A 23,161-nucleotide genomic window follows, 5' to 3' on the forward strand; every position below is an offset into this window, starting at 1 on the left:
CACACACACACACACACACACACACACACACACACACACACACACACTTTGTAACAGTCAAAAATAAGCCATAGGAACAACCTTTACACATTTGGAAAGACTACCTGTTATGTTTTGAACAACCAATTGAATTTCAATTTTCCATGAAAGAAAAAAAAAAATCCCCAAAATGTATTCGCATGGTATCAAATATAGTTCTTAGAATGAAAGAAAATCGGAAATTGGCGGTTCAGACATTTAAAGAATTGGAATTTGCCAAGGAAATTGCAATCGCTGCGTCTCTGCTGTGTCACGAGTTTGATTTATTTGCGCTGCTTTACCTCTTCATTCTCTATCTTCAGGGTAGCCAGGCGAGACTGAAGCTGCTGGAACCTCAGGATGAGCTCTCCGTTCACCGCTGGCTGCACTGAGATCTGACACACCTGGATAAAAAAAAAAACGGAAATACATCATCAATGATCAGGAGCCCGCTGAAGGAACATTAGGCCACGTAACCTCCGGTTTAAACAAGGCGCAGGAGTCCAAATTCTTCTTCAATTGCAGAGCAGCGACTAAATGCAGACAGCCACACAACAACAGCTGGTTAACAGACATGATATCAGCGTTGGTAGTGCTCGCCAAACAGTAAAACTCTGAACACATGTTGAGCTACATGACTGCAGGGGGAGAATTAACAGATGATTTGTCAAATTCTGTGGCCCATAAAACCTGATCTGGCAGCCCAGACGCAGTAAAATGCTGCACTTAAGCCACTGAAATCAGACCTCATTAAGTCTGAGACTTTTTTTTAAATCAACTCCAAATTCACTTCCATGTTATTTTTTACAGTGACTTGGAAACAAAGCATTTTAAAACTCATACGAGTATGGTGTATTTTTGCAGGTTTCTTTCTCCTCTTTAGTTGAGTTCATCGTCACAGCTAAATGTGGTCTGAGCTGCGTACCTCGTCTCCCATATGAGACTGGAACTCGAATTTTGGCGGTGGGCAGAAGGCCGTGGGGAACATCTCCATGAACCTCTGTCGGTCGCTCCGTGGGTCCAGACTGTCCACGGCGTTCTCTATGATGTCAAGACCCTCGTGGCGTGACGTCTCGAGGTTGTATTCGGCAGACAGGTAGGTGCGCAGGGCGCGGTTCAGACTGGCGTGGTACCCCAAATCACAGCACTGGAAGAGAGGAAAGAAGAGGGTCAACGGGATCCTACAGGTCTCATGATGCACAAACACTAGACTGATAACGAAACTATTACTTCCTTATTGTCATTGACAATCTGCTGATTATTTTCAACATGAACTATTCATTCTATGAAGAAAAAAACAATTCCCTAAAGTTCAAGCTACAGCTTGTTTTGCTGATCAACTGTCCAAAACCCCAAAATGATTGATATACAATCACGAAAGACAAATAAAAACATTAGAAATTCACACGAGAATCTGGAACTTGCATGAAAAATGTATTAAATGATTAAAATGATTTTCTGTCGATTGACGTTCAGCTCTCCAATCCAAGTCACTAAAGTTTTCTGATGCTGTTTAAAAGCTGTTATGTTCATAAACACAGGAGGAAAACAGGCCAATAATTCCATATAGTCAGTGCAAACATAATTCTATGAATTAAAGTCTTAAATTATATGAGCAAATATACCTTTAATTGACCGATATATGGTCAAAGAATAGAGATGGACCTTTAAATAAGACAAGTTTCCATCGTAAACAGTCCTGCACTTTCTGAGTCAGCAGTGTTGCCTCTGTGTTAATGAATGTTACCTCCAGGAACTAATGCTGAGTTTTAATAACTAGAAGCCTGGCCAAGGTCTCTCCTGGGAAGACACACAGGCCCCAGGCACCCAAACACACACACACACACACACACACACACACACACACACACACACACACACACACACACACACACACACACACACACACACACGACCTGAGTGATAGGCAAAACAATACCAGTACCAGCCACCTTGTACACTTTGTTATCGACTATAAAAAGTCCCCTTCATCAATAAACAAATGTGTGTGAGCCTGCACAATACAGCTCACGCAGAGCGCATCTCTCTCTCTCTCTCTCACTCACACTCACACACACACACACACACACACACACACACGATGAAGGCTAGTGAGCAAAGCAGAGAGAGGGGTAATTTCACCGCACAGCATGCCTCTGAATAGAGGCTGCATTTCTCTTCTCCTTCAGTCCTGTCTGGAATATAAAAGCCCAAAGCGCTAGCTAAAAACATGGCCTTCTCCCATTTCCTTAGAAATGCTACAGCAGATGACACGGTGAGTTTATTTCTCTAACAAGGTGAGCCATATTATAAATAACTCATGTTTATTGGTCCGGTAGCAGAAAAAGGTCAGGCAAAGCAGACTGCTTGCGGGTGCTTGTGGGTGCTGTAGAGAATGGAGTGATGAGCCACAGCGGGACATGACGACAACAAAGAACACTTGGTTTGTAAGTCACAGTCCACTCACAAAGTCTGAGAGATGTGGAAACATTTTCCAAGCAGTGACAAAGTGTCAGCAAAACACGGTAGAACTGAATATACGATGTGGGTTTTCAATAATGACACGAGGAGAAGTTAAGAGTTTATTTTTAGTTTTGATCACAAAAGTTAAAACGCTGCTTTAATTTAGTCCTACACTGTAATTTCCATCCCACAGTCTGGTGTCCTCAGATCTCTTTTATATCAGGCCCAGCTGCTAAAGTCATCAGCCTCTCCTTCTCTGATGATCCTAAATCTATTCTAAAAGTCTGTGAAAAATAAAAGGCTCTCCTGCGAGAGGAGCACAGAGAAACAACATAAAATCTACCTCAGGTGTCTGCAACTTGTGTGTTCTGTTTATGCAAGGATGTCCTCAGCAAAAACTGTTCCCTGTCTCATTGGAGACAAACAAGCCTGTGCTGAAGATGAAGCTGCCTCCAGAACAGAGCTGACAAAAGCATGCGGTTTTATACTCACATCAATTAAGTCCGACAAGTCGTGGATGTAGTATTTGAAGACGGAGGAGTTTGACGCTTCCAGTGTCAGCAGGTACTCGTTCCGCGCTTTGATCGACTTCAGCTTGTTCTCAGAGTACTTGGCTTGACGCTGATGAGGAGAATCAGAGGCGTAGAATGAGAAAAAGACAACAGAGGGAGGATGAATTTAATGAGCAGAGAATTGCCTTTTTGACAAGTGACTGTGCTTTTATGTCTCCAAGCTGAGACTGGATTAGTGGCAAAACAACAGCTTTAATAAACACTAGAGGAGAAATGAGTTGCATTGTGTTTAAAAATAGCAAAAAGAGAAAAAAGAAAAGCCTAAACTAAAAGCAGCCTGCGTCCTTCAATTCAACGAGGATACCTCCGTGTGAGCCATCTGTCTTTATGCTACACTTCCTCACTACCAGACAAACACAAGGCTGGTAGTTAGTCACCATCCACTGACCAATGGGCTCCGACACGTTCATATTTTAACACTTCCCAAAAGCATTCCAGGAAGAGTCGTGTTCAAAAAGCCATTGAATCATTTTGTCAGAGACTTAACAGAAAGCACGTCTGAGAAAACAAAGCCGGCTCTTTGGCTGTGACGATGCTTTCAGTGTGCTTTCCTTTACTCAGGTCAGCAGGACATCGGTGAAAAGGCCGTGCTGTCAAGTTTTCTAATCAGATATTTTGTTGTGTTCAAGACTACTCGATGAAAAAGAAAATGGTGTGTCACTAAATTTCAATGCAGTTGTCCAAACTGGATTTAAAAATGTTCTCTACTAAATTCCACCTTCTCTTTCATCTTCTCGATCTTCTTCACCGAGCTGCGTCTCTGGTATTTGTCTTCCATTCGGATGCTGAAGACCTGCTCTCCCCTGCCGATCTGCTTCTCCTCTTGCTTCTCCGCCTCCTTCAGCTTGCTCTCGGCGCTGATGCTCTCCGAGTGGTACATGTGGTACGTCTTCATCACCTGGAGGCAAACAAACTTGTCAATAGGCTGCAAAGAAAAATATTTTCCAAAAGGCCTGTTTGTAATCATTTTCCTTTTCAAGATTGGCAAAAGGCAGCGTCCTGAAACCGGCTGTGTTGGTGTGAGTTTCAGGTCACTTCCTGCGAGGTCAAAGGTCAGAATAATCCATCTTGATAGTCAAGACCAATCTTTTATAACCCACAACTAAGGCTTCCATCCTTTGACCCGCTCAGTCATCACAGATCGACTCCTCTCACAGCAGGCGGTTCGCCACAAACCAGAGCCAGATTCTCTGTAGCCTCTTTATCTGATGCTTGTACAACCACAACCACCGCAAATCACTGCAGCTAAATCCAACTTCACTGATCTGTGTTTGGAAAAGATTTGGGTTGGTCCTCTGGTTTTCACATGAGGTTATTAAGACAGAGGTCGACTGCTCTTTGAGTGACGATTCAGCTCTCGCCTTTGCAGTCGATACAAGTAAAGTCAAGACAATGGGATTATCAGCACTTTATAATAAATGGCTTTACGTTCAAATGTTTCTGTCCTGTGTTGCACCTTGCTGGCTCGAGCGTTTGGTATTAATTTCTGGTTCACATGTAGCAGCATATGCTTCTAATACTCCTTCATGGTGAGCAGCTGATTAGAACTAATTCTTCAAGTTTGAGTCATCACCTTCAGAGCCAGTGTTACTCATACATTCTCCATGGACCGCTTAGACAATGACTCAATCATTAAGTAGCAGGTAGACCACAAAACACAAACAATGAGTTCTTCAAGAGAGCCGAGTGATTATTAACGTCTTATCATTAACGCTGGCGCACGTCGTCAGGAGAAGGGAGAACGGACACATGTGGGGGCTCAGAGGACGGTGCAGATGAACCACTGGCTGTGGGAGAAATGTTGTCATCCATGATGCTAACATGAGGTCATCAGCAAGAGAACCCCAACACATGCATTTATAGATTTTATATCACATAACTATACGGACTCCAGTAGAAAGTAGCGTCCCATCGTCCGCCACCTAGACACTGCAGATTATTTTCCCAAACAGAATTCTGGTGTTGGGTATGCAAGAATAAAACTTAAACTCTCAAGAGGAAACTGCATTAATCAAATGTTTTGGAGCTGCCACCTTGCAAAGTACCAACTGCAAAATACAAGCTAACGTCTAACATCCTTCTGTAAAGGTTCACGAGCCTGGGTCCATGGCAGCTGGCAAAATGCAAAAAGGCAGAAAATACATTCAAACTCAAAGGAAAAGGTGGCAATATAGAGCACCCGTGGTTTAACCTGGAATTAACCAAGTCCAACAAATTACAGCTCCAAAACCGATATATGCAGTCACTCGTCTGCACAAGACCTCAACTTCAGTACAAATAGAGAGACACCCATCTCAAAATCTAAACATCGTTCGCCCAAACCGAGTTATTTCTGTACGAGTGGAACAACGAAGCAGAGCCTGGTTTGTCTGGAGCCCTTTTGCCTTTGGTGGGGTTTGGCCTAACTGGAACCAGTTTAGAGATGGGTGACTGACCTTGGGTCCTGTACGCCTCACTTACTGGTCTGGAGTCTGCCGCTGCAGTGTTTACTTTGGTGTTTCTTTTAGAGGGACATATTTAGAGACGGAGCAGACCTGTTATTTCATTGGCGGAGTTCGACATCGGGACTGTAGATGCAACAGCTAATCAGTGTGTGTGTGTGTGTGTCTTCCCACAGGGGGCTAAACCAGGTCAAAAGTGGAGTGTGGACTGTGGCGAGAGTGACACACATTGAGTTTGGAGGAACACGTTTGTTGTGTTTGGAGCAGTGCGGCCATCGACTGGAAATGTAACCACTGTAATCCTCTACAGCGAGTAACTGGAGGCTGTATGAGCAAGCTCAGCTGCTTTTCACTCAAACTCTGGGGAAGCTGCCTCCACTTTTATCTTCCCAGGTTACCATGATGATCAATGAGGAGGCTCAACGCAGTGACATTGATCAGTAGGAAGGAATGACAAGATTGAGGGATGCCACAAACACACAGATTAACAGCATGGCTCTAATGTATTCGTTTCTCTGTTTGTCATTGTTGATGCCTGTGAATGACCTAAAGTAGCTCATATCACACTGTAAACCCGTATTATCTATAGATAGATATCTATCCATCCATCCATCCATCCATCCATATACACATATACACACATACACACACACGGCCTCTAAACCATCCAGTCGTCCTGTCTAAGAATACACCAGCACCTGATTGTTCAACAACTTAGCCAGCAGGCTAGCAGGGCTGACTGGGGCGATTACCACAGTGGAATCAGCCATCTATTCATGGTTTTAAATACCTTTCTCCACTGAGGTCAGAGCTTCACACAGACAACTACTTACAGCAAAGGCATTGGACAGAAAAACAAGACGTTGATGGTCTGGTGAAATGTTACCAAGCCCCTCCCCCAAAATAATTCATCCTCTGGGTTCAAAGGTCTGCAGCCACTGCTACATGCAATTCCAACTGGGGACCTTTGTTGCGTGTATTCACTCTCGCTCTCTCCCCAGGCTTCTCATCTGTCTCTGTAAACTTTTGAATGAAGGCGACAATGCAAAAAAAGAAGTACGCTTATTTTCTTCTTTAAAGTAAATGTATCCACAAGTTGCTATTTGGCTCCAACCGTCTGGTGTGGCTTTGCATGAGTTTGTTTTGAAGAGCAAGAAAACTAAGATGATGAAAGCCATTAAAAAAAAAGAGAACATGAACTGTAATGAGTCAAGCGAACATAATGTTTATACTTCAGTTTGAATTTCCAGTTAATTTGGGTAAAAGAGATTAGACAGACTTTCCCTACAGTTTGAGCAATCACTTTGGTGGTTGTCTATTTGCTTCAAAGTTTAATATTTGATCCTTCAGACACCTTTAAGCTCCAGGGTTTAAGACTCCAAGCTGTAGTAGACGTTACAAATAGTTTGAAGTTTGGCAGCTCACAGCTGTAAACCAGTCTCAACCACAGCAAAGACCGATGTAGTTGCATTCGTTTAAAAAGTCGTTACTACTTACTGTGTATAGCTCATTAAGGACCTTCATTAAGTCTTCCTGGAGCTGAAAGGCTATTTCCTTGCTCTGAAAAAAAGAAACAAACAATGAGACCATTACAACACATCAGTAAAATAATACAATGAAATACACAAAAAGAGTTTCCCCAAACCAAAATCATAGTTTAAACCCCATTTAAACCAACATGAATTAACAAATCTCCATTATAAAAACACAGAAGCAACTATTTTCATTGAACTGAAACTTGAAAAGTCTGTTAAAAGCACACCGTTACTGTACATTAGGTTTTATACGAATGGTGGACAGGGACCAGACATTGACCCGGGGTTTGAGCGCTACAAATACAGAACAGTGGATTTACCATGCTGTGTCAAACACAAGGTTGCTGAGTGAAAGTGGTATCAGTGTCACGACGGCCTTTCCACTCAAATCATCGAACGCAGCTCGAGTTTCACCGTCCACATGCTCAACTCATTATCTGGTTTCTACGCCTCAACCTGAAAGACTTTTCCCAAATATGTTAACTCAATCAGCCGCGCCACAAGGCTGACTCAGTAATACTATTACACACACGCCCACATTAATGCACCTCACGGTTGTGGGATACAGTTTAACAGTGATGCTGTGATGGATTTAGAGGGGCTTTAACTATTCATTTTACTGTGGAGCGCTCATATTTCCCTCACACCGACTCACATGTTTATGGGATTATGAGTCATGACGATGAATTGTTGATCTCTCTACTACAGTCGATACCACGCTCTGCTACCTGGATGATGTTACGGCCTCGTCCCGCACTCCAAGTCTTTCTCTAACCCAATTATCCTCAGACAAATCTCATTCTGGGAGCCGCTCCCAGGCAAAGGCTGTAAGAGGGTTCTGTGAGGGTATTGAACCGCCTAGTGTGGTGGGATAGATTAGATGGAGTGGTGGTGTACCTCTGATCAAGAATGGGGACAATTCAGGCAAGAAAGTGGAAGACTACAAGCTAGCAAACATGGACGTAAATAATGTAGGTTTTAAAATATGGAACAAAGTGTTCACCGAGAAAGGAAATGTGCAGTTGCTAGACACATTGCGTTTTGATGAGAAATACTGAATGCGAACATAACTTTTGTTTGTTTATAAGAAAACCCAGCCAAGAGATGCTGCTTTACGCAGAGAGTGCACAATGGTTGGTAGTTGGAGGGAAACTTTTCATTTGAAAGCACATTGGGTTGCTTTTTGATAAACAGGATTTATGAAAATTGTACAATGGTTGCAACCAGAATGTGTGAGCAGTCCAGCTGCAGGGTCCAGTGCATAGACAGAGGAAGGCTGAAGCAAACAAGCTAATTCCAGGGCCATATAATCCTAACCTCTCCAACTCAAACACATGTCTTTGTTATATTGCATGCATGTAGTTGTTCATTGCAATGATACCCCACACATTGGACATTGTAGGAGAATAGATGAGTCAGCCTGTGGCCTTGCACACGCAAGGCTTCTTGTGAGTGTTGGCCACAGGTAAGAGGCTCTTTAGAGGTCACACACCTTGTTGATCCAGGTGAGTTCACAAGGATTGTTCATTGTGACAAACAGTTGGACCGAATGTGTCTCAACTCTGTTGAACTGTCAACACCCAACAGACCAAGAAAAAGTGCGTGCACAAACACACAAAGTCTCCCTCTTGTTCTTCACGGGTAAAGCTGCACGATGTCCGAGAATATGAATAGACAGCAAAGAGGATTAGACTCTCAATTACTGGCTGCCAGGCCGGTGTCTGAAATTAGTGTCGTGTTTGGTGACCTGGCCGGTTGGCAACACCTTCCCAACAACCAACACCTGGTCCGTCAGTTCCCCTATTTGTAGCTCCCACCTATTCAGAGAGCAAACAGCCTGTAAGCCGGGATAACCACAGCTCTAAGCACCAAACTTGGCAAGAGTCAAACTCAGGCATGTTTGAGAAAGTGAAGATAAGGGAGCTACGGAAAGATCTTGGGATTTTGGTCATTTATAGTTTGATCTGGTTGTTGAGTTTATAGTTGATCTGTAATTGTGTCTCTTGAAACGTGACTGTACCGCATTTTAAGTCAACTGCCTATTAATTGTGGATGCTTGCACATCGTGAAAATCTTAAAGACACGGCCTCTCTCCTGTGGGAGAACCCATTAGCAACGGTCAGTTCAGAGGACAGAACCTTTGACTATCTGTCAGATCCAACACTCGTCAGCTCCTCCATTGAGAAGGCTGGGAAGTGATCCAGAGCTCAATGAAAAGCCTTCTCAGGGCTCACATGAGCTGCGAGAGAGTGTGTGAGTGTGTGAGAGAGAGAGAGAGAGTGTGAGTGAGTGAGTGAGTGAGTGAGTGAGTGAGAAGTAAAGTGTGTGTGAGAGGGAAGTAAAGACAAAGTTGAAAGTGAAGTGACATTACATTCAAGGCACGTTTAGACTGCGCTGACCAGAAAAAGCTACACCTAACATAATGCTTTTAAGCACTCTGTGAAATAGTATCTCCGTTCGTAGTGTTGCTACATGTAATGCACATACACACTGTATACCTCAAGTTACACGCAATGACGGCTGTGTGTCGTGTAGCTCAATTCTTTGTTTAAATCAGAGCGGGGGTTTCCAATTCGGTCTAATTCATTAAAAAGATCATACCATCTGTATTCCAACCACATTAGAAGGATGAAACCGCCCCAGAGAGGAGAAACCAAGTCGGCCTTTGGGGAGTGCTGGGTTTCATATTGCCACTGACATTAATCATTGTTTAGAGATGGCAGTTGTATACCCTGCAGGGCCCCTGTGTGTGTGTGTGTGTGTGTGTGTGTGTGTGTGTGTGGCGCTCAGCATAGATCTGAGAGCCGAGTCACTGTAAAACAGTCACACGGTTAATGGACAGTTAGCTGATGTATTTCATAAAAACAGGCTTGGACCAAATGACAGATCATTTAATTTAAAATAAATAAATGTATTTGTTTTATTTCCAAGACAGCTGTCACATGGTAATGCATCGAGTACAGAACTGGAGTCCTTAGCTTAGTATAGAGACTGGAAACAGTGCTACACTGCTAGCCTAGCTTTGTCCAACAACTCTTAAGACGTTTTATTTACACAATGTATCGTGGTTGTTTCACCCACACTTAATAAGGAATGTTAAAAAACAACGTCAATTTGTAATTTTAGGTTGAGTGACGCGTCCATCAGTCAACAGTTCTATGCAGCGTCTCTGGTGACGGCACAGGTGGCCAGATGCCGTCATTGAGCGCAGGTTTTGGTTTCAACAACAAAAGGTAAGGTACCAAATCTGGCAACCACACTGTGGGGAAAAAGACTCGGGGCGACTGTGCACACTCGTAGCTCCTGGCTGTTGATCGGCAGAAATAGCTCCATCACAAATTATTCTGCGCCAAGCCAAACACATCCTGACTTGAGATACGTACTCTGCACAGAAATGAGACTTAATCTCATCTCACTCTCGGAAATTAGACGACTGAGCATATTTTTCATAGCAGTAATTCTGGCTCGTCATATAGGAGAAACACAGGTGTTACTAATAACATTAAGGATGGCCCTGTTCTATCCCAGACAAGCCATGACACTGGGACAGTCTGCATGCACAATAACCAGCACCCTGAAGCAGCACATGGAAACTTAGAAAAAGTTCCAAACAGCCTGAAGCTTTGGGATCTCCACCTCGTAGCTGCAGCCACAGAACGTGACTTCCATAAATAAAACAGGGCAGAGTCAAAACAAAGAGCCGGCTGTATGAATAATGAAAACTGAATACATGCGATAAGATCTGTCCAAGCATAAAGAAAGAAAGAGAGGTCCCCTATTTGCCTTCTGTATTAAAACAAAAAAAAAAAAGAAGCTAAAATGGGGCGTTTCTAAAATAATTTGTGGCTGAGGCTTGTTTTGAAACGCGACCACAATGCAGCACTGAAGAAATAAATGCACATGCCACACGGGTCAGCCGGAGGATGTTGACGAAGACACCGGGGCTACTCTGGGTTACTCGACTGCTGTTCCACCTCACAGCATGTGACCTGAACATACAAGGAAGTAAAAACACAGGTCTTTGATGTGCTGGCAGGATGACAACAGTACAGCTGTCTCCTTGAAGCTGTGAGGGAGCCCACGTAACACGGGGGGGGGGGACTTCTCTGTTGTTTGTGCCTCGATACCGACGCTCTGCTGAGATCAAAGGATCGGGGAAGCTGTAATTAGAGGGTGAGCGGTGTCTCGGGTGTCCTATGAACTGGGACCTCCCACCAGTGTGCCGTCACCTGAGGAACTGCATTACAACAACTTTAAAAGGGGACAACTATCACACAATGGGGCTGGGCACTGCAGATTCCAGAGCAATGAGGATCCAAGTGGAGCAATGATAGGACTAGTGTGTGTGTACACTACCCTCCAGATTGTGAGCATTTGGCTATGCGTCTTCAGAGTTACAATTTAACATGTAAATCAGCATTGAAGGCAGTCAATCAAAGTGTGTTGAATCAGGGGAGGCAACGAGAGTAACATGTAAAAAAAAAATGACTGAATGTGTGTTTCACATCTGGCCTCATTAGTAAAACTATAAGCCTTGAAACACTATCCAAAGGAAATGACTACAGCAGCTTCCTGTTTGTGTGCTGGAGGGGGTCGGGTAAGTATTTAAAGACCACGCCCTCCCCCATACAATCGGATGAACCCACAACCATCGAGAGACATTAATTACTTTGAGAACAAATAAAGGAGCCACACTTTTACTTTTTGGGAAAAAAAAAAAAAAAGAGAGAGAGAGAGAGAGAGAGAGGCGGAACAGAGATAGAAAAGGTCGCACAAGCTTAACTGACACAAAGGCGCTCCTCTGAAGGAAAGCCACTTTGTAATTTAGGCCTGTGGTCAAGTCATGCGACTCCTGCAGCATAGGAGCTCATAATCTTTTAGGGAGTTGTCGTCTTTGTGGTGAGGAAGGCAGCAGAGGCCCGGTTTCAGCCATGAAGCCACAGTCTTCAGACGGGAGAGTGGAGGCACACTGATCTGAAACTGTGGCGACCGAGGTTCCTCTGCGCTACTCTAATTCACCGAACTAAACCGCAGGAGCCCATCAGAGTTTCATCTCATCAAACGCAAAGCTGGATAATATATACTGTATGTATCCCGTACATCATGCAACTAAAATATACTTTGTTGTGAAATGAATGGGTTAATTGAAAGTGAAGGACTGTTTATAACACACGGCTGACTGGATGACCGCCATGAGAAATCTGGATTGTGTTAGTGGCGAGTTCAAACTTCTGTTTAGTTGATCAAAGAAAAGTCACATGTGACCTCTTCTGGTCGACGTCAGACTTCAGTATAGTACTGAGGGAGGTGGAGGCAGTTAAAGAGAGACTTCAGGGGCATAACGGATCAACAGCAGGCTACGTTCACCGCGTGTAGAGAACTGGAAATTGTATTCACTAATGAAAGTGAATGTGTTGAACATAATTCACATTAGACCAGAGTGAAATGAGGAGTGTGTTCCAATAGGTGAACGTTTAATTTAGTGCAAATGGATTTTTTAACCTTCTTGTACCCTGCATGTTACATCCCACATTTCTCCAGACTTTACAAATTCGTTGTCGTCAGCTCTTTCATTTCAAATTTTGTCTGATTTTTTTCAGTCTGTTAATGTTTTTAGGATCCCTGTCAGCCCAAACACCTAAAAGCCAGGTTTTTTTTAACCTTTCCAACCACAAAGCACTCAAAGCACTATGTTTGATCATATTGGAAAATAACTTTAGGACCTGAAAGATTACTTCATAATTACTAGAGGTGTCATATCTCACAGATGCTTTATTCTATCATTCCTATTTTTTAGGACTTTGTTAATCAATTTGTTACCAATGACTTCATATCATTGATTTGTGTTTCTCTTTCAATTAGTGCCTTTTTAAAAATACCAATGTATTGGATCAAAAGCACACAATTGCAGCCCATGCAGTTTTAATAGATGAAATAGAAGAGATAGATGTTTGTCATGGGTCCTGATTTAAAGTACCGCACACTATCATGGGGGAAGGGGCACTCTGTCATTTTAAAGGCGACAGACACACATTTCCTCATGTGCTCCGTCTATTTTCCTTTCCCAAAATATGCAAATTAACTGTTACTTTCCTAAAACAATAATTAGATAACTAATAATATTTGAAAATAAATAATTCAACATTTCACTATGAAGGTTGTTTCTTGTGTATACAGTAGTATATTTTGGGAGTTTTTTGGGACCCCAGTCGGCAGTCCTTGTTGGTAGGATGAGAGTTAAAGTGGGTTAGTTCTGGTGGCCATATAGAAATAGAAAGAATCCCCATTAAAACAAATTAGTCACGTCAGTTATAGTTGTCACACTATTTTATGAGCAAAATGTGGCCGGGTGTGTGTGTGTGTGTGGCCGGGTGTGTGTGTGTGTGTGTGTGTGTGGCCGGGTGTGTGTGTGCGCACACTCCCTTAAGAAGTGCCCTGCCAATCATATTTAGCTCTAGTGCGATCACGCTCACCTTCTTGAGTAGTCGTGTGGAGTCCTCACTGATCTGCATGAACCTCATGATGACGTTGTTTAGGTAGATGTCACTCAGTGTTGCGTGGTCCTTACTCTCCCTCCTCGCCTGGTTCAGCAGCAGGTACCAACAGTTGACGGGGGACAGCAGGTTCTGGTCTTTCCTGAATAAAAACAGGGAACCGGTCAGGTGTCAGATCAGCAGTCGAAAGATCGATGTGGAACATGAATATATCGGTGTAATCTCCGACATGTTAATAACAAGAATTAGAGGGAGGAACTATTCGCGTGTGTAGGAGAGAATTGGTTGTGTAGAATGTTTGGATGACTCAGCATTTTCTTGTGTGTCGAGTCACAATGTGCAATGCATGAATAAAGAAGGACACACATTATCACAGACTGAAAACCCGCTCCATAGTTAAGCAGTTTAGCGGATCATGCAGGCGCGTTCAAGTATCCGTATGCGCTTGTGGTTCGTGTTGGTGCATTTCAACATATTTCTGAGCCTCTGTCTCAGCTCAAACCTCTTAAGTCAATATTTGTCATTTTAGCGAGGAAATTGTGGCAGTTTCTCCACTAGCAGGAGGTCTACAAGCACCACAAGTGCACCAGGACCTGTTACGAAAGCAGAAGAGAGATGCGTCATAGGCATCCCTTGATGTTAAATGCCCTACATACTGCTGGTTCTGGCCCTAAAAAGCTCTCCATATATTACACGAACTACGAAATACTTTGCATCAGTAACATTTCTGGGGCAGTGCTCTTGCAATGCTCTGAGCCGAGGTGACTTCCTTCGACCAGAGACGAGTGCGCCACAGGCTTTAAATACACTTAGTGGAATAAAGTTGGAGAAGCCATGGATGTATTTCAGGTTGAAAAGTAGAATTACGTGCGAAATGTGACAGCAGACGACAGACGAGCGAGGGAGGAGACGTCACAGCAAAGGGGAAAGATAGAGTGCTGGGTGCAAAAAAGAAAAGAAAGACTGAAATAGTAGAGCATGAGAGCCATTTCCTGTGCTGTGTGCCGGCTGCTTCCACACTAACTGTAGGACATTGTCCAGACCAGAGCAAGCTGGGGCCCTACATAAGCTCTGGCCTGCAGACCGACTTCCTCTGGGTTAACCTACAACATTCCTCCTGCCTGCACAGAATATCAGTGTGTGTATATTAGGGAGAGGTGTTAAGGTGGATCCGGGGATCAAGTCTTGCAGGAACCATATGTAGACTCGCCTCTGCTCTCCCCTCACAGATTTAGATAGCATAGACAGGCAGCACTTGTCAACACAACAGGTGAAACTCTGCACTCGCTTGCAAGTGACCCAGCCCTGAACTAGCATTCAGCCCATTTGCTGAAGAAAAAAAAAACAGAGCATTTCTTCAAATGAATAACTGACATAAACATCCCAACCAGCTGAAATGTTCCCTGAGACTGCAAAAAAACAGGAAGCAAACTGCATTTGATAACGGCAGAGCCAAACACGCTGACATGAAAAACATCCGAGAGCACAGAAGCTTTTCAAAGACACCAGGAAGTTGGTGGATGAAAAAAAAATGATTTAGCTAAAAGATGCCCAGGCTACAGGACACGTGCAAAGGAAGAGAAGGCTAGAAAAGGAGAAAATAAGTGGAGCAGCCCCAGAGCTACAGCAGCGGGACTGCTGGACACAGCAGCACACACACACACACACACACACACACACACACACACACACACACACACACAAAGAGCAATTATCATAAGTCCTTTCTCCATTATGCATCAGTTGAGTGCAATACTTACATTCCATGGCACTGAATCTAGATATGTGAAGATGGCACGTGTGTGTGTGTGTGTGTGCGCATACATGTTTATTAATTCATGCTCATTTTTGCATGTGCAGATGCATAATATCCAGGTGGCCACTGACATGAAGCTGGACATCGCACATCATGAGCCTCTGCAGAAGCGCATAAAATAACCTCCTGGATTTCCAAAGCAGTCACGTGTTTAATAGATAACTTGATTGAGGATGCATAACAGTTCACATCATAGCAGGGATAAACTACCAAGGCTACATCCATACTACCACGTTTCCATTTTATAACGCATATCTTTTAGTACGTTTCACACCGAGCGTCCAAACTACTTGGGAGTTTTAAAGCACCGAAAACATATTAGTGTGGCTGTAGCCTAAAACAAACCGGAGGCCTGAAGTAAAACGAAGACAGCACATGAAAACGAGGGGAGGGGACTGACATAGGCCGTGACGACAAATTAACCTCTGGGAGTGGCTCGCCCCTCATAATGGCAGGAAAATCTCTCAATGTCATCATTTCCCCCTCAGCCAGGGCAGGAACCGGGTCAGACAGACTTACAGACAGACAGGCGGGACCCGAGGGGCTAAAACACAGGTATGAAAGAGGAAACTAATGTCCAGGGGGGGACACGAGTGAGGAAAAATAACTCACTGGTTCCTATTAATGTGCGTTTTTGTTCTGTCTATTCACGCAGTTTAAAACCAGGAGTCACTGAGTAAACGTCAACATACGTAGCAGGATGCCGACAATGAAGGATAATCACTACTTCAGTATGCAGGGTATTGAAACGGCAGCCCTCATCAGCATCGGAGGCAAAATGGCAAAGTCCTCTAGTGCCCGACTGATAACATCCATTAATGAACCTCTGTGGCGGCTTTTATTGCTGCAGCACAGTGCGTGGCGTTCACCTGCAAAGTAATCACACAGTTGCTGCTACTGTACCAAAGCAAAGTGACCGCTGCCCGTCTGATTCGGACCAAGAATATCACGTAAAGAAAGGTTAAAGTTGGAAATTGAAAAGCAAGCCGCAGGGTGCCAAAAGCCGAATTAATGATTCTAATCAAGTAGTTCTGTGAATAACAAATTGCGTTTAACTTTATTCAACTTTATTCTTTGCCACTCAAGCTGAATGCGGTGGAGATTGTAACGTATATACAGTATGCAGCCACAGCATGTTCTACGGCTTCTTTTTATCCTCGCAGACAAAGACAGGAAGTCCTTTAAACCAGACACTTAATTCAGGATAAAAGACGCCTATTTAAGATCATCGCAGCCATTTCTTTGGCAGTATACATAAGGCCCCTCCCTAAACAAACTTTGCATAATACAGTATTTGGTTGTGTGCATGTGAGTGCACGAGTGTGTTTTTCAGAAAGAGCGAGAGAGACGGAGGAGAATGTTTGCCCACATTCGTTCCTTTGTGTGTTTGTGTGTGTGTGTGTGTGTGTGTGTGTGTGTGTGTGTGTGTTGTGCAAACAGCCACTGAAACACAAATGGACATAGCAGACCGGAATGAATGGCTCTCCCACAGCCTGCCGCTGTGGCCTGGATACCGAGATGTGGCTCTGTTTTGTTTTCTCGCAGGAAGGAAATAGGACGACACTAGTAGAATTGAACTTTTTCCTCGCGGTCATTAACAGCCATTTATATCCAAACCCACTGATGTATGCCGCCCGAAAGCCTTTATCAACAGCTCACACAGACGTGTTGCGTTTTGAACATAATGTCAATAGCTTGTGCTTTGTAAAATTTCCTGACTCAACTTTCTAGCACCTAATTATCATTATAACTGAGACTCTTTGTTGTTGTTGTTTTTTGCATTTACCTCTGGTGGTAATGAAGAGGAAATAAAATAAACACACAAAGGTCTCTTCATATGAAATTCAACGTTTCATGTAATTGTAGTTAATGTAGCGTTATAGTCACATCAGTTAAAAAACACAGTCTACTACATGTTACTTAAAAGGAGTGTTTTTGTCAAGGAAGCTGGAAGTGTTCGCAGCTGTTAAAATGTTGTTTTGCAAACAAGTGGAGACTAACCTGCTGCAGAACAGACAGCAGTATCTTCTCAATGTGGCAAAGAGACTAGCGTGTTTACACTGGGCATATTATCATAGGCAATAGAGGCATTATTAATAAAAAGGAGACTCGGCAGGCTTTTTTCTTAGGCCATCACTTTAAATATGAATCAGATTGTTAATCTGCTCTTAATATCTCCCTTCAAAACGAGTGTAATAAAATTAAGAATGTGTCATTAAAAATATCCATCTTCACTGAAGTACAGCTCAACAAAGGGCACTTCCCATGAAGCCAGATGAGTTCCTCTCCAGCAGTGAGCTAATGCAACGCTCCAACAGGTGGCTCAAAGCTGAACTCCTACTGGGCCAAAAAACGTTACCAAGCTGGTAGGAGCACGAGAGAGCACAGCAGATTTAGACCTGTATGAGATATAATGCATTTGTGGTGCAATAGAACAAATATTTCCCCTCCACCAGCAGAGGCCCAGCTATAATCTCATGAACACCATGCAGCTCCACTGACAGCTACGACAGCGGACCCCTTTTGAATGCAGTTTATTTTAGACCAATTACCCACAGGGTTAGCTACTCATTTAATGCTACTTTAGCATTTTTGCAGCTCCGCCTAGCTGACCTGTCATATGAATAGTGGCTTTAGGCTACAGTCCGCCCAACGAAACCAACGGAGAGAATTCGGAGAGCACAGAAGCCTTACTGTACGTGTGGCGTTTATGCCAGTATAAAAATATAGGCCAAATGATTTCAAACCCACAGGAAGGTTTTTTTAATGTTATTCAGACATCTGGTATTTACTTAAGAAATATGCTCCTAGGCACTTGCCAAATGTTTACCCTGTGAATGAAGTGACCAGACTGTGCATCACGCGATGAAAACCACAGAGCGCCACACCAGAGTCCCTTCACCAGCGCACGCAGCTGCTAGAGCCATCGAAGCTGCAGACAGAGCGCAGGAGGGCTATTTGCAGACGGCGAGGAGAAACACACGTATTTTCATTCCCACCACAAGCTCAAACAATATGCTAATGCCAGCTTTTCCCATGAGCAGACTCCTACAGTGTAACACGGCCAACAACTACAGCTCGCTTAATTGTGTCAAAGGGGCTCAGAGTCAAGCTGTGATGCACCATGAAGACAGGAGAGAGGTGGTGAGGGAGGGAGACCAACTTCCTCTAATCAGTTTGATGAAGAATCTCTTTTCATTAGATCTTTTTTTAAAAAGGTACTTATGGTATGAGTCTATGAGACAAAGACCAAATTAAACTCAAGGCTTAGTTTCTTCCTCCACTTCTCGAATACTTTTCTCAAAATGACACCGCAACATTGTTCTATTTTCAGTGAGCATGCACAAGTAGGGCAAGAGAATAACATATAAAATAAATGCTCCTTCAGTAGCGACCGAAATATGCCCCAAGTATAGTATTAAAATGTAGATATCGACATTGCACTGCATGTATTATATTGAAAAGGCGTTTTGTGGTTTCCAATAGAGATTAGAGTGAAAGCGGAGATTCTGCTGCAAATTCTACCGCCCTGTACAATACAGTGCTGTGGCACATGTGAAAAGTCATAGATCATTTTTGAAGCTCTCCAGTCAAGTCATTGTGACATAATGGGCTAAAAGCTTCGATGACATCATAAACAAACGCGTCTCCTCACTTGTACTGCTGGTGATCCTTGGTACTGCGCGTCTTTGCCATGAAGCGTTCGGCCAGCTTCTCCAGGTTTCTGGAGTATTCCATCTCGATCTCTGCCTTCTTCCTGAAGAAATCCTGGAGGTCCTGCAGCAGCTGGACCCTCATCTCCGTCTGCTGGTCCAGACATTTCTGCTGTTCCACCAGCTGGGCCCGGATCTCTGAGGGAGACCAAGGAACACAACAAATAGATTAGGATGCAGCCAGAAGCTGTAGGATGAGAAATGAGAGTTTTGTTTCGACAAGGAAACCATCAGCATAAGGATTGTAGCTTTACGTTTTAGTGTGGCCAACTCATGGACATCAACTAGCTACAGGTGATTAAATGTGGCAGTTATCATCGGTTATAAATGAAACAGACGTAGGTTTGACCACTGTTCTTACATTTGAAAACACTCTCAAATCTTCCAAAACTACTTAAGTGCACAGCTCAGATTTACAAATCAGCATGCAACCATCATAAATACAAAAATACATTGGTTAAAAGTCAAAGAATCAGCAAGACATATAGTCACAGTACAGTATGTATATGTGACATCAGTACTACAGAGCAGCCCGATGCAGCTTATTATCAGTTATAGGTCTTCTGAATGCATGTAAAGAGCCGAGGTTGGCATAACTGGTCTCAGGTGTTTCATTAAGGTGGAAAATATCGCCAGGACGAATGGAACCCGATTCCCAACACACCCAGAGTTATAGCACTGGGCACACACGCGCGCGCGCGCGCGCACACACACACACACACACACACACACACACACACACACACACACACACACACACACACACACACACACACACACACACACACACACACACACACACACACACACACACTTAAACAGGTAAATTACCCTCCGAGGTCCTTTCTGAGGAATCACGCCTGTCAGAGCACCCCTCATTGAAATTTAAATCCTCAGGATGAAAACTGGGACCTAACACACACACGCATACACAAATTGTTTCATCTGTGTGTCGTCTCTGGCCAGGGCCATGTATAATGGATTTGTCCTTATGGAAGGCAGACATCTTCGGCAGAGGAAACAGATTAATGAGGTGATTTAGAGCCACACAGACAGCAACAGAGAGATCCTTCATTTTAAAAACAAAACACACTGAAGGCTGCAACATGCCTTCACACACCGTTTGTACAACTCCCTGGACCAGGTGCCATTATAAAAAGGTCTTAATGGCCGTTTCTTTGCCGTACTGAGATCAGCAGAACAGGACGAGATAATTGGTTCAGGGCATAGTTTAATGTGCATCGTATTGTCCTCACTTATAGTCAGTGTGGTATTGATAATGCAAACACCAATATGTATATTAATATAAGAACAAGAACTCATAAGAGGGTATTGCATCCGTTTGAGAATAGATTCAAACCTCAATAAAGTGAATTATGAGTATCTGATTTCTTCGGCATTGATCGCCTTAAGAGGAAAACCAAGTGCAGTGCAGGAGTATTAGCAGTGCTTTAACTCTCCACTGTCTATTTAACACAGTGTCTTCTTATATTGCACAGTCTTCCAGCTCCTGAATAAAATGAACAGCTTCCAGAAAGTTACAACGCAGCAGTTGGTTTTTGCTCGTCATCGTTTGTGCATTTGAGTGTCTGTCAGTGCTTCAGTAGCTTCAAGTGGCCACATCAGACCATTTGGTTTGGCTAATAAACTGTAATTTGAGCACTGACTATTTTTCCTCCTTTGACGACTGTGAGATCTGTGTCCACTGACACACGCTGGTTGCAACATACGTTTTCCAACTTACTGTTTGCTCCTGTAATTGTGCACCTTTCTATTTACGGCAATAGCGCTCAGTCAGTCTGACCACCTGCTGAAATGATGAAGGACGATGAGCTGATTTCCATTGTGAACCTCCAATGATGTAGCAAACATCACTGGAACTAGAGTCTTCATTAAACAAGAGCAAGGGGAACCACAACGAGTGGAATCTGGATCAACCTGCTGCTTAATGAATACTCTAATTAATATGGAAGTAAAGTGGACTGAAACAAAAATACTGTATAGTATGTGACGAGACAATTAGACAGCAACAAATGCCTTCGTAAAGGAAGCCAAAATATCCCTGAGAACCTTTATGGAAGGCCATCAATTGTTCAGGATGTGGAGCTACTTCATGGCCAATCTACTGCTGACTCAATAAGAAAGCTTCCAGTCAACAGCGGGTGCGAGCTGTATTTGTGTGTGTGTGCATGGGCACGCGCCCCCTAATGCAGTAATCAAATTACCAAAGGGCTCCGCTCCATTCATCAGTTTTAAGTCTTTTCACAATCTTGATAAATTAACAATTTACATCGAGTAAGTAGCAGCTCCTTCCCTCTGGCACCCGCGAGGAAATAAACCACTTAGACAGAGACAGACGGGACAAAAGGAAGGCGTCTCAGCAATACTGAATCTAAATTAAATGCTTATTACAGCAGTTAAACTCACAGTGCACCACGGACATCAATAACCTGGACGAGAGCATTTCAACAGCAAAGCAGAGGGTCGACTGCAATCAAGAACTTTAAAACTTCCACTTCAAGAACACCAGGCCATTAACAACACTGGGAGGCCAACAATGAGCACTGAGAATGAGGTTTGCTTTAACTGGGACTGCCTTAAAGTCCACCAGGGCTTTATGATGAATGGGTGAACCTCGCAATTGCTTCCATCTCCAGAGGATGTGGGGATTAAAACGAAGCTACCGTGGGTCTAACACAAAGGAGCGTACTGGATCATTTAACACAATTACATTCTTGACTGCACACGGAAACTCATTAAATCATTCATTTTCCATCTCAAACACTGGCCGTTGAAGCTGTAGTAACAAGTTGAAGGACAGAGGAATTCATGTTGAAAGGCAACCACCTGTTCAGAGAAAATGACAGGTTTGTCACTTCCTGAAACTAGACTGTGTTAAGAAAATTCAGCTGTAACAACAGAGTCAAAACAGGGTCACGGCCGCAGTATTTGTCTCTCTATTTTAGGTTTCCTATCAGAAATCTAAGCTTCTCAAAACTGCTTTCAATATGCCGCCATCAGCATGTTAAGAAGGAAACTTTCGGTCGCCTACAGCTCTCTGTGACGGCTCATTGTGAATTTCAATGCAGTCACATGACAAAATGATAGTATCAGTGATGATCATCAGTGGAGGTTTAACCAGAATAAAACTAAACTTTTTTGACAGATATATATATATATATATATATATCACAGGTCAAACTAAATGTGTAGTTCCCAACCAGTTACACCGCAAGAAAATCAGTGTTTCTACCCCGTGTGCCATAGTAAGTGCGTTTTCTATCAAAATAACTACACAATACTATTAAACAGTTTAATATTACAGGCGTTCACTAGTGTGCCCACATATTACAAAAAGATATTCTGTATCTTCTAAATGAATTCAATATGTTTAAACTTAAATACAGTGCCAGGCCTAACCGCCCACTTAAAATATTATAATGTTATGTGAAAATCTGCAAATAAGTAAAGTTTTAACAGGAAGAAATTGCCAAATACCTATATTAATTATTGTTAATGGCCTACGGGCCCACTTAAAAGATTGTGATGCAAATGTAAATGGAAGATTTAAATCTGAGATAAACAGGCAGAAATGGTAGATTATTAGAGGTTAAGAGATAATTTCACCAAATGTAGTCGATATCTGGTCTTTAAACTCTGCCGTTTACAAACAATGCAATTTATTAGAAAGATGCTCAAGCCATATTGTAATTTATTTTAAAAAAACAGGCAGCAGCCCGTAGATAGGCCATCTTAGCCTTCGATTATGGCCCGACAATTACATAAGAGAAGTTATCTTATCCATTTGAATGAATAAATAAGTCACTTCAGTGTTTGAGGACAGCCAAACAGCTCCGTTTGATTATTCTGATGCTTCATATAAATCCCCTGCCACATCAGCTGTTTTTTTAGAGAACTAACACGACCACACCAGCACACAGGACCTCTTCTTTAAAAAGCTAACCACAGGAAACGAAAGTTAGATCCATCTTACTGTCATAGCGAGTGTCTCTCTACTACTACATGGTGCATTCCTGTCGTTCTGAGGTCATCTGTATGGTAAACACGTGTGGAGGCCTCTGTGCCAAGGGGTGTGTGTGTGTGTGTGT

The 23,161-nt window shown here is 43.1% G+C and overlaps 1 protein-coding gene across 3 annotated transcripts in view; it reads right to left on the reverse strand.

Moving 5' to 3' along the window:
• The window catches only part of srgap1a (SLIT-ROBO Rho GTPase activating protein 1a), a 73,259-nt gene that overhangs the window by 25,270 nt on the left and 24,828 nt on the right, over window positions 1–23,161 (reverse strand). For all 3 annotated transcript variants that reach the window (XM_031863907.1, XM_031863888.1, XM_031863897.1), the window contains exons 2-8: window positions 18,995–19,190; window positions 13,503–13,665; window positions 6,992–7,054; window positions 3,772–3,951; window positions 2,974–3,102; window positions 944–1,165; window positions 321–422 (exon numbers count right to left, since the gene is read on the reverse strand). In XM_031863907.1, the coding sequence (XP_031719767.1) occupies window positions 321–422; window positions 944–1,165; window positions 2,974–3,102; window positions 3,772–3,951; window positions 6,992–7,054; window positions 13,503–13,665; window positions 18,995–19,190 (1,055 nt within the window). The remainder of the gene's footprint in view (window positions 1–320; window positions 423–943; window positions 1,166–2,973; window positions 3,103–3,771; window positions 3,952–6,991; window positions 7,055–13,502; window positions 13,666–18,994; window positions 19,191–23,161) is intronic.

The sequence above is a fragment of the Anarrhichthys ocellatus genome, unplaced genomic scaffold (assembly GCF_004355925.1).
Source record: "Anarrhichthys ocellatus isolate YVR2014 unplaced genomic scaffold, GSC_Weel_1.0 scaffold2, whole genome shotgun sequence".
Taxonomy (NCBI): domain Eukaryota; kingdom Metazoa; phylum Chordata; class Actinopteri; order Perciformes; family Anarhichadidae; genus Anarrhichthys; species Anarrhichthys ocellatus.